The 11,269-nt window shown below is 32.3% G+C and overlaps 2 protein-coding genes across 2 annotated transcripts; one reads left to right on the top strand and one right to left on the bottom strand.

Moving 5' to 3' along the window:
• Positions 1-672: 672 nt before the first annotated feature.
• On the top strand, positions 673-1,311 carry LOC111028036. Its single transcript, XM_022306571.1, has one exon. It carries the CDS (start codon positions 673-675, stop codon positions 1,309-1,311), a length of 639 nt encoding a protein of 212 aa, XP_022162263.1.
• A 5,899-nt stretch (positions 1,312-7,210) lies between these two features.
• LOC111028035 lies at positions 7,211-8,078 on the bottom strand. Its single transcript, XM_022306570.1, has 3 exons — positions 8,012-8,078; positions 7,680-7,856; positions 7,211-7,596 (listed from the first exon to the last, which is right to left on the bottom strand). The coding sequence occupies exons 1-3, from the start codon at positions 8,076-8,078 to the stop codon at positions 7,211-7,213; spliced, it is 630 nt and encodes a 209-aa protein (XP_022162262.1).
• Between the last annotated feature and the right edge of the window lie 3,191 nt (positions 8,079-11,269).

The raw sequence follows: 11,269 nt of genomic DNA, 5'->3' as shown, positions 1-11,269 counted from the left end.
CCAAATAAATCCTATATAAAAATCTACAAACTCAAGTTACTAACCTGCTCTATGCCTGTTGGTTCACAGTTGTACTATTTTAAATAGCCCGTTTGTTAACAGTTGTTCATATTCTTTTTATTTTTTTACAAAAATGTTTTTTTACGTCTTGTAAAAAACATTCAAAAACATTTTTTCGATTGACGGATCTCCACCATTCTTCTTGCAATTGTCTTTCAAGGAGATTGGTCGCTCCACGAGCTCTGATTCGATACTTAACTTTCATGTGTTTCCATAAGCATTCAATAGTCTGTGTTTGAGCACCTGTACGTGGATCTATAAAGTTTTTGCTGTGGTTAACAGTATGGTGAAGAAAACCATGTTCTTTAAGAGTACTGTAAGCTCTCCATTCATCTGAATAAATTGTGGTTTCAGATTCTATTTTTTGCACAATTATGGGAAGTAATGTTTCACGATCTCTTTTATCAACTATAAAATAACGGCGCTCCAAAATATTATCTTGACGTAAGCAGCACATACCAAACACCCTTGAACGCGATTTCCGTAACTTCTATTTTGGTTTTCAATATTTTGATTTTCTTCTTCAGAACTTGAATCAGAATAAGAATTTGCATTATCATTAGGTCTATGATCGCCAAGCCGTAATCTGCCTCTATTGTGGTTTAAGATGGCATGGACGTCAAGACCATCAGTAAAGGAATAACCGGCATGAAGAAAGCCAAGAACGGCGGAATACTTATGGAGGTTCGCGGTGACGAAGCAGCGGTAGAGGCAATAAGATCCGAGGTGGCCAATTCAGCGGGGCAAGATGTCAGCGTTAGGCTTCTAGGTCAAAAAACGATGATCAAAATCCGGGACATTGATGCGTGGACCGACAAAGAGGAAATCGCTGATTGCATCGCAAGAGAGACTCCAATTGCCAAGGAGAACATTAACGTTGTCAACCTAAGAGCTTCCCATGGGGGCAGGCAGACAGCATTGGTACTCCTGCCCACGAGACAAGCACGCGACGTTGTTAATAAAGGTCGGCTGAAGATCAGCGTCGTCAGCTGCAGGGTACGACAGGCAGAAAAAAGAAATGTAAGGTGTTTTAGGTGCCTTGCTTACGGGCACGACACCAAGACATGCCAGGGAACAGACCACGGAAAAAATTGCAGGCGATGTGGGACAATAGGACACTTGGCTAAAAACTGCAAAGCGGAGGCGGCCGAGGCTGCGGCTTTCAGGTCTATGCTGGAGAAGGTGTCGATGGAGGCCCGGGCAGGAACCGGGGAAAACGAGGCGTCGTCATCTGGTCGTGATCTGCAATGATTAGCATTATGCAGATTAACATGGATGGCGGGAGAAACGCTCAAGATCTGCTAATGGGCTAACGAGCGTGGTGCGGATGTTTTGATCGTCAGCGAACCTTATCGCTGCGGGACAGAGGAGAAAGACTGGTTTCCTGACACTTCAAGCAGAGCGGCCGTATTCATTGCTAACCCCACGATGCGAGTGCGAGAAATTGGTCAACGATGGATTCCGATGGGTTGCCTTGGACGAAATCACAATTTATTCATGTTACTGGTCACCTAACACAGACTATACGTTGTTCGTCGAATTCTTAGACAGGCTCGAGGGGAGCGTTCGAAATACCCAAGGTGCAGTTATAGTTGCCGTCGACTTCAATGCCAAATCCCCAGTTTGGGGTGACCACAGGGAAGATCTCAAAGGCCAAGCACTAGGAGGCATGATGGCAAGCATGGACATGGTGGCATGCAACAATGGTGGCATGCAACAAAGGCGACAGACCTACATTCTGCCGAATATACAAAGGAGGAATCTCAAGGTCGCACATAGACATCACCTTTGTCTCAGGCAACGAACACCTCAATGTTCAAGACTGGGAGGTCCTCGAGGATTGCACAGGGTACTTGCACAAGTACATCGTTTATAATTTCTCGAACACGAGACGTACAGAGGAACATCCGACGGAACCAAGGTGGTCCTGGAGGAAATACAATAAGGATAAACTTATACAGTACATAAACACTAGCAACATAGAAGAGGGAACAGATCCGGTAACTGCCTATACTGCGCTCGACAGCTACCTTACGGGGGCGTGCGACAGCTGCATGCCCAAAGGCCAGTATAGAAGAGGCAAGAAGCCTGTCTATTGGTGGAATAGCGATATTGAAAATCTAAGGAAGGACTGCAAGAAGGCAAGGCGGAGAAGCAAGAGGATGCGCCACAAAGCCACCGAGGTGCAAGAACAGTGTCTCAGCGACTTTAAAAACGCAAAAAATGCACTCAGAAAGGCCATCAAAAACAGCAAGGAGTCCTGCTGGAGCAAGTTGTGCGATCAAGTGGAGAAAGACCCCTGTTCGTCAAGGTTGACCCTGATATTAAAATTAATATAATAAACTAAAATAGTTTGTACAATATTCAAAATATATTTTCATTGGGTATATATTAATAAATATTAAATATTAATAATAAATATTCTTTATATTATATAAATACATTTAAAATAAGTATACTTGTATATCATATAATTCAACAAACGATTTTACATTTTACCACACATCAAAAAAAACATATGTTGGAAAATGTTGGACTACTAGGAAATCTTTTTTAGGGCCTCATAATATAAATAATGAAACATAAACAAAAAAGGCATCATTATTTTAAATATATTACTTTTATGCAAACAATTCTTTCTTACCTCTGTTTTGAAAATAAATGTTGTATATTTTGTTATAATTTTTCAGATGTTTTGGTGTTCTTAAACGAAGGTTTCCTGTATTGAGCAAAGGAATAACAACTAGCCTAATCAATTCACAAGCAATAATTGTGTCATGTGCTATTATTCATAACATCTGTATTGACCTACACGATGAACTTCCAAATGACATCCTGCAAGAGGGCTACGATATTGAGAATATTGCAGAAGATAACCTTCCAAATTTAATAGAGGTTACGAGAGGCAGACAAGAACGAGATCGTCTGGTCAGGGATCACTTTGGCAATTTAGAATAAAATTGGCCTTGTATTATTATTAAATAAATAAATAAACATTACCTACAACTCCTACATAACATATGTAGTTGATGCTTAACCAATAAAGAGAAAAAAAAATTAATTGTAAATATACATTTATTTTTCTTATTATGAGTCTTTAAGGTTTTTTTAAGTACTTCTATTTCCAACAACATTTTTTTTTTTCTAAGGCTACAATTGTTTTCTTGATTTTATTTATTTCAAATTCTTGTTCCAAACATTTAATTTGCAATTCTACTAGCCTGTCTTTGTTCTGCAATAATGTTGTTGCCTCTGCAGTCCTACTCTTGAGACGTTTGTCTGAAATGTATTAAAAGGCTTATTAAGGTATGTAAAATAGTGTTATTCAACATTATTTTAGAATTTGAACTTGCTAACTCACTTTTGATTCTGAGAGGAGTGCTTATCTTCCGTTTTAAACTTTGAGGTGTAACAACATTCCATTGCAGGTTTTTACTAGTACTTGCACCTTAAAGAAAGTTACATTTTAAAATTTATATTATTGTCAAGCATATAATTCATACATAAATTGATCACTACACAATTCCGTCTGTTTGACATTAGATGTCACATTTTCAGGTGTTACAACATTCCATTCTTCATCTTTACTGGTACTTGCACCTTAAAGAAGGTTACATTTTAAAATTTATATTATTGTAAAATATATAATTCATAAAATACATTGGTCACTCCACAATTCTGTCTGTGTACTATGTAAAACTGTAGTTGACTCTGGTTCTGGGTAATCTAACTCATCAGGTAAAACTAAAAAAAATATTTTATTTATATTATATTTTACTTAACACAATTGGACCTGTTATATTATGAAACATAAAATTACCAGTAACATAGAAATTGTCATCATCCCCATGTTCATTGTGTTCAAACATTACAGGGTCTGAAAAATCAGTCAAAATGGATCATGAAAACTATAAAATTTTTCCTATTTAATTTAATATAACCTTTTTTAAAATAGAGACATATGGTCACCCTAACTACATAATACAATATTACCTATTATGTCATTGTCATTGTCAGTATCAAAAATAGATGCCATGCCATCGACAGACAGTTGGATAATGCCCTTTATTTTTTCCTCAACATCATCAAGGGCTTGAGCCTGGTTTTTGCCACCACCTGTCTTCAGACTTTCCAATCTTTAATAAGACAGCAGAAAATTTACAAAAGTGAAAATAGATGTGAATCGTCACAACATAAATCTCAATTGTACTTACCTTATTGTCGCACTTTTTTTACGAACAACTTGTTTTAAATTTTTATTACATAGCTGTAATTGTACGACAGTTCTTGGCACTATTAAACCGACGCTGTTGAACTCTGCAGCAAGTTGAGCCCAACACGACTCTTTTTCTTTCCACATTACTGCGTCAGTTTTTTTATTTTCAATTACTTTTTCGTATTTCTTAACCAGTTCGACAAGCACAAGTCTTCTTCTGTTTTTGAAAAATTAACATTTCTTTTGCGTTTGTTTTCCATATTAAAATTGGCTGTAGCGAAAAAAAACAAGGCACAAAGAACACGACAAAGGCACAAATTACAAGCTTGAAACTGATGACAACAGACAAAAGAAATTAATTAATTAATTAACGAATTACAAAAGTAGAAAACGAAAATAAATTTGAAAAAAGAACGGTAATCTAACAACTTTATCAGGCTTATTATCAATTTTATCAGTGAAAAATAAATGTTATCATTAAAGGCCTCCGGAACAGGCCAATTTCTGGGCCAATCGTAAGTTAACCTCATGTTAACTAACTCTCATACATAAACTCGAGGTGAAACCGAAATAATTATAACTCTGGGTTACTGGATAACTCGGAATTAACTAATCTAAACTTTAACTCCTACGTGGTGAAACCGGCCATAAGTGTTTCTTGTTATAAAAATTATGCATAATTTTTACATATTAATTTATTATGATTTATTATAAATATTCATAATTCATTTTCATTGATTAGAATATTATGTTAAATATTTCATATTATAGCTTAAAATTAATCTAATGTGTATAGAAAATAATAGTATACGTTACGTCAAACATGTCTCTATTCCGAATAATGTATAATATTGAATTACAAAAAAAAAAAAAAAATAGGTGACACTCGGTATTTTCCGTTTAAATATGCAAATTCGTAAAAATTTAAACTTCAAACGCTCATAACAAATGTAAATAAATTATGAACTATATTTTCTATATTTTTAATAGATTTTTAATTTTTAGTTATTCAATCTGTTGGATAAAGGTTAGGTTAGGTTAGGTAATAATCTACATTTTAAATAAGTGACCTGATCGATCTCAAATAAACATTCAAATCAGTTATCAGATGTCTTATAGCGTTCTCAGGTCCCTCGGTATGAATGTATGATTGAAAAAATTTTTGTATGTTTTGGTTGAAATAATTTTCCGTTTGCAATCCCCTTAATGTATTATCTGATAAATAAGAATAAATTATTATAAAATGTCTGAATTAATGGGAATATAAAAAGATTATTATAAGAATTAATTATTTTAAACTAAAATAGAATAATTATACTACAATGAACATTATATGTTTATCTAATTGTAAATAAGAGTAGAATATTTGTAAAATAATATTATATCAATAGTTTATAACGAATAATTCTTAGGCTGGGAACACACTGTCCAGTTTCTATGCAGTTTCAACCGCAGAGGTAATAAATCATCTGGGTCAACCGGACGCCTTTATTCAGCTCCGTATTCCCTGCACCCCCACTTCAAAGTTTTGAAATTCGAAAAAACCCGTGCTTTTAATATGCATTCATTATGCTAAACACTCGTTCAACAGTTGCATTGGAAATTGACAATGTTAATGTTTTAATTGCAAATTCACTCAACTCTTTGAACTTCAATTCTCCTTTAGCAGTTGACAATACTTTTAATGTACTCCACATTTGAATTGAAGATGTTTCACTAATTGACATGCCTGGGAATATTTCATTAAATGTTATTGCTCCTAGTTGTCGCCATTGCATTTCTAAGACATCATTATCAACACTTCTGTCTAAAGAATAATAAATTAAAAAGTTTTAAAAATACTTATTAAAGATAAAAATAAAACATAATTTAAACACACTAGTTAAGAAAAACTACCTGCTAAATTCAGAGGAAGTTCGCCAAATGATGGTCTTTGATTTGAATTAAAACATTGATGAGGGCAGAAATATTCTACTTTTTCAATGGTAGACATATTATCTGGTAATCTGTTGCAAAGCTCATGACATAATTTTAGTAAAAAGTTGGTACATCTTTGTTTTACAGTATTTAACTGTAGTTGGTTGATATTTTTGCTTTTAATACATAATGTGGACTGAGTTTCAAATTGCCAACCGTAATCAACACAATTATTTGAAAGATGAGCACCTGGAAATCTTAATGCATTACGCACCGCTTCAATATCTGTTAGTCTGAGAATTTTTCTTTGAGTATTTTCTTTAATAATTTGACTTATGCTGTTTGGTTTCAATACACGGCGAATCAATGAAATCAGTAAATTTTTTAAGTCACAGTGAGCTTTAAATACATCGATATTTGTACCTTGAAAAATAACGTTCACTTGAGTTACTTCATGTAATATTGGCTTTAAAAACATCAATTAAAGCTAATTTGATTCATCTTTAAACATATCGCTCAAGGTTCTTGATGTGTAACATGTTTGTTCTCTGCTTTGAGACACTATGTTAAAATGAGTTTTTAATGGTAGCCACTGACCCAATATTGCCTTGACACAACCATACCACGCCAACCACCGGGTAGTAGATAGTTGAACCAGCTTGGGAGGCTTTTTTCCATCGTATAATGCTGCAAACAAAGACTAGTATGTGATTTGTCTCAATGAACTGTGTGAAAACCAGTTCCTGTGAACTCTCGAATCAGAAATTCCAATGTTGAAGGAAGTTCTTCGCATGCTTTGGCCGAACATAAATTTAGAGAGTGGCAAATACATTTGACAAGTACAATATTTGGAATAGATTCCTTAAGTAGAGTAAAGAGTGAATGGTTTCTTCCACAAAGGTTACTAGCACCATCTGTACCAATCCCCATAAGATTTTTAATATTTAATTTTGCCTGTTCAAGGAATTGTATGAATATATCCTTCAATATATCTGCGGTAGCTTTATATTTTTTAATTTAATCTAATTTATCAATTTCAACGAATCCTAAGAAATCTGTTACCATATCAGATTGAGAAAAGCTGTAATACCGGATACAAAATGCCATATACTTATGAGTGCTTATATCAGTTGACTCGTCTAATATAATTGAGTAAGCATTTTGACCAACATCTTCAACCAGTTCCGTTAAGTACGCTGGTGCTATAACGTGTGTAATTAACTTTGTACACTTAGTTTGATGAAGTCGAAGAAATGACAAAGGATTGTTATTAGAACCATTTATATCTTTTTGCCTTAGTAACTCACCAAGATGATCAATAGTCCTAAAAGCTGAATGTGTTGCAATTAACATACTCAGTTTCGAATCTCTTTTTTTATCAGCATCAGATTTGGCTGTAAAACCTAAAATAAAAAATGTTATAAAATGGTCAATGTATATTATAACCGAGTATATATTTTATCAAACAATTTTGAATTTTTCTTACCAAACGAGACGAGAGGTAGTTGCTGTTCAACAATTAAATTGCTAGCTCTTGATTTATGTGTAATCATGTTTGCATGTCTTAAGAGATCTGTTTTATCGGCCCTTAATACAGACCGACAGAGCTTGCAATACGCTTCCCCTTTATCTGCAACTGCATCTGGCGCACGTTGAAGCCAACCTAATAGTATAACAATAATTTATTATTCATTTGATAGCTTACTTTTGACAACACAAAAATTACATTTTTGAATTGAAATAAATGTATGTATAATGTGGATAAATCGTAAACTAAAAATTGTGCCACCTATGATAAATACAGTTAGCATTACATACCTGAAAATGTAGGACTATTTTCTAAATCAGCGTTGTACCTTTTTTCATACTTTGAATACTTAACCATTGTAAGTGTAGTCGTGTAGAGTCAATTCGTAATAAAGACACACAGACGAATGAAATGTAAAACTTGAAAAATGACATAGGTACCCAAATACCCAATGGCCAATACTGATAATTATGGTGTGTATAATATATTTTAGTGTATTTACAGACGCAAGACAATGCATCTTGGATTTCCCGAATATCCATCTTCTAAAAATAATTATTATTTTCACTTACAAAAAAAAATGATCGGCAGTCACAATCACAAATCACAATGGAATTAAATGTTAAATGATAACGATGCAGTACATTTGTGTACTTATATCAGTCGTCAGAGTAAACAGTAGTTATAGACTTTATATTATACCAAGTTCTTATTTTACTATTATCATATTATATTTTTGTTTGGTTGATTGGATTTTCTTCATAGATAATAATTTATTATCTATGATTTTCTCACAAATTTGAACACTGATAACTGATAAAAAAAAAATTTTAAAAATTAATTTTCTTATCAAATTGTTGTTATGAACCAATTAAACAAAATAAATTATAACATTTCAATAATTTTTAAATGACCCAATAACGCCAAATAAAAATTTCAAATCGCCCAATTGGCGACCAGTCACCAATGCTGATTTTTAGGCGCCAATATAGGTTCCAAAATCGCCCAACCTGGCAACCCTGGTTCTAAGACGACCGAAAAAAACGAAAATGTCACAATTGTAAATGTATTGTATTTGATAACAGTTGACGATAAATCAGATATCAAAAACCATAGTTTACTCTATATCTAGAACCATGGTCATAATAATAATTATTAAGGTCACAGATAACATGTAAACACGATAGTATTAAATTATTGGTTATTGCACTGTAGCAGTGTAGCCACAACATTACTTAATTGATGTAGTTGAAAAATCAATTTATATTTATAAATTAATTTTTATTTAAGTTTATTGAGAAAATGAAATTAATTTACTATTATACGTGCCAAGGGGGGGGGGGTGCAGACCCGGAGTCCACCCCCCTGGTTGCGCCACTGTGTATTTATAATACATTTTAAACTATTCATATTATGAGGTATAGGTAGACAATTCATAAGTTTATTAATAAATAAAACAAAATAATTCACACATTAAAAAGTTTAATAGTTACTTATATTATACCTAAATGCACAATAAATATTATATATGAATATATTTCAAATGTGTAGTTATATTTTATAACATTATAATACATACCTAATAAACAAATTGTATTTATGCACACATAATATAATACAATACTTTTAAACTTGTGAATCATAAGTTATGGTATAATAATAACCTAAAATGTTTATAACCTTATAATGTAAATATTATTAGCCAATAACCTTTGTTGTTGAGGTTTTAAATAATAAAAATAAAAAAATATAACTAAAAAAAACAATTATTGTAAGAAATATAAATATACTGTTAATATAAACAAAGTAATTAATGTATAGGGGTAATATTATTAATAATACAATTAGGTATATAAATGCTATAAAAGTATTGAAAATGAAGCAATTTACACATTATATACAAAATAAAAAAAAATGGTTACAATAACGTTTGTTATAAAAAAATAATATTATTTCTGATTAATAATTAATTTTTTACTATTTTATTTTCCAAATAGTTTTGTTATAATTCATAACATAACTCTAGATACTACTACTTAGAGTCACATATGTACACCCATTGGGCATAACACTAATATTGTTGGGAATATGTGAATACAACATATGATGATAAGCAAATACTAAACTATTCTCATGTTTAATTTCAAAAGAAAAATAATGTTCATAAAATATTATAGTTTTTACTGACAAACATTGAAAAATTATAACTTTATTGTAACAAATATAAATATCATCTATTATACCAAACTTGGGTAAATTATTTTCATTAATGTCAAGTGTAAGAACCATTTTGGACTGATACTTGGTACCTTTTATACAAATCCAGGTACACTGTTTTAGGGACTCAAACGAATCTATTTCCATAAATTCTTTTTTTTTTTTATATCAGTATTACTAATTATCTTCTTAGAAGGACCAGATTCAATATTATCACCCAAAGTTCTTTTAAGAAACAAATTGTTGAGTTGTAATTGATGCTTGATGACCAGGGGCGGACTGGCCCGGGCGGAGAGGCGGAAAAGTCCGCCCGGGCCGCCGGCGCGCACGGGCCGATAAGAAAGTAGGATTATTAATAATTTGTACTGCAATAATATGATGGAATAATTTTTGATTTTATAAGTCGACGACTTCACAGCTGTTGTATACAAAATAAATAATAATACAAGAGTATAATATGACAGAATTGGTACAGAGTTGGTATCGTAAAATGTTTATCGAAACAATAATAGTCAAATAGTGAACAGTATCCCCGATAAGAGAATCGTTAAAACTATTTTAACCATTTACCGAAATTTTACGTAAACGTTTATTAATAGTCGTGAAATTTATCGGCACACCCAGATGGGCCTCGCGGCACACCGGTTTGGATACCCTGCGATAATGAGTTATCAGAGATAAGCTAGCAACGGCTGTATAATAGTTACTGTGCTATTAATAGATAATAACCAAAAGTAAATACGGTTGTTCTGTTGTTGTGGGGACGTATTAATTGGTCTCGGTCAGTACTCAGTAATCACGATTCCCAATCGTCATTCGCAATCTGTGCTATCATTCTATCAAGTATCGATTCAATTTTACAATTATTTTTTTTTATTTTTTTTGTTACATTTAAAAAAATTACTTTTAAAATGAAGAAAATTAAAGGTGGTGCTGAAAAGTGCCGTATAAGACGAGCTGCTGAGCTACTTATTGTTGGAAATGACAAAAATCAAAGAATGCTTAACTTTTTTAAAATTAAGGTAAGTCGTTTGGTGATTTTTTAGAGTATTAAATTCTAACTTGGGTACTTGGCTAATTATTTAATTTTTTTTTTTGTATATTTATAAACTCCTATTTAACTAAGGTTAAAATATTTTACATTTACCTTAATATAGATTTAATAAAATTATAAACTATAAAGCAATAGACAACTTTTAAATTTAAGATGTGGTATACTGTATACAACACTTGTTCAAGATATTTAAATATATTTTAGGTAAATCTAATAAACTTGTATTATTAAATATTAAGTTTAAAAAATCACTGCCTCCTACCTACTTATTTAATTT

Source organism: Myzus persicae, unplaced genomic scaffold (genome assembly GCF_001856785.1).
Source record: "Myzus persicae strain clone G006 unplaced genomic scaffold, MPER_G0061.0, whole genome shotgun sequence".
NCBI classification, from domain to species: Eukaryota; Metazoa; Arthropoda; class Insecta; order Hemiptera; family Aphididae; genus Myzus; species Myzus persicae.
The sequence above is the reverse complement of the archived record's forward strand: the minus strand, read 5'-3'. Positions and strand labels throughout refer to the sequence as shown.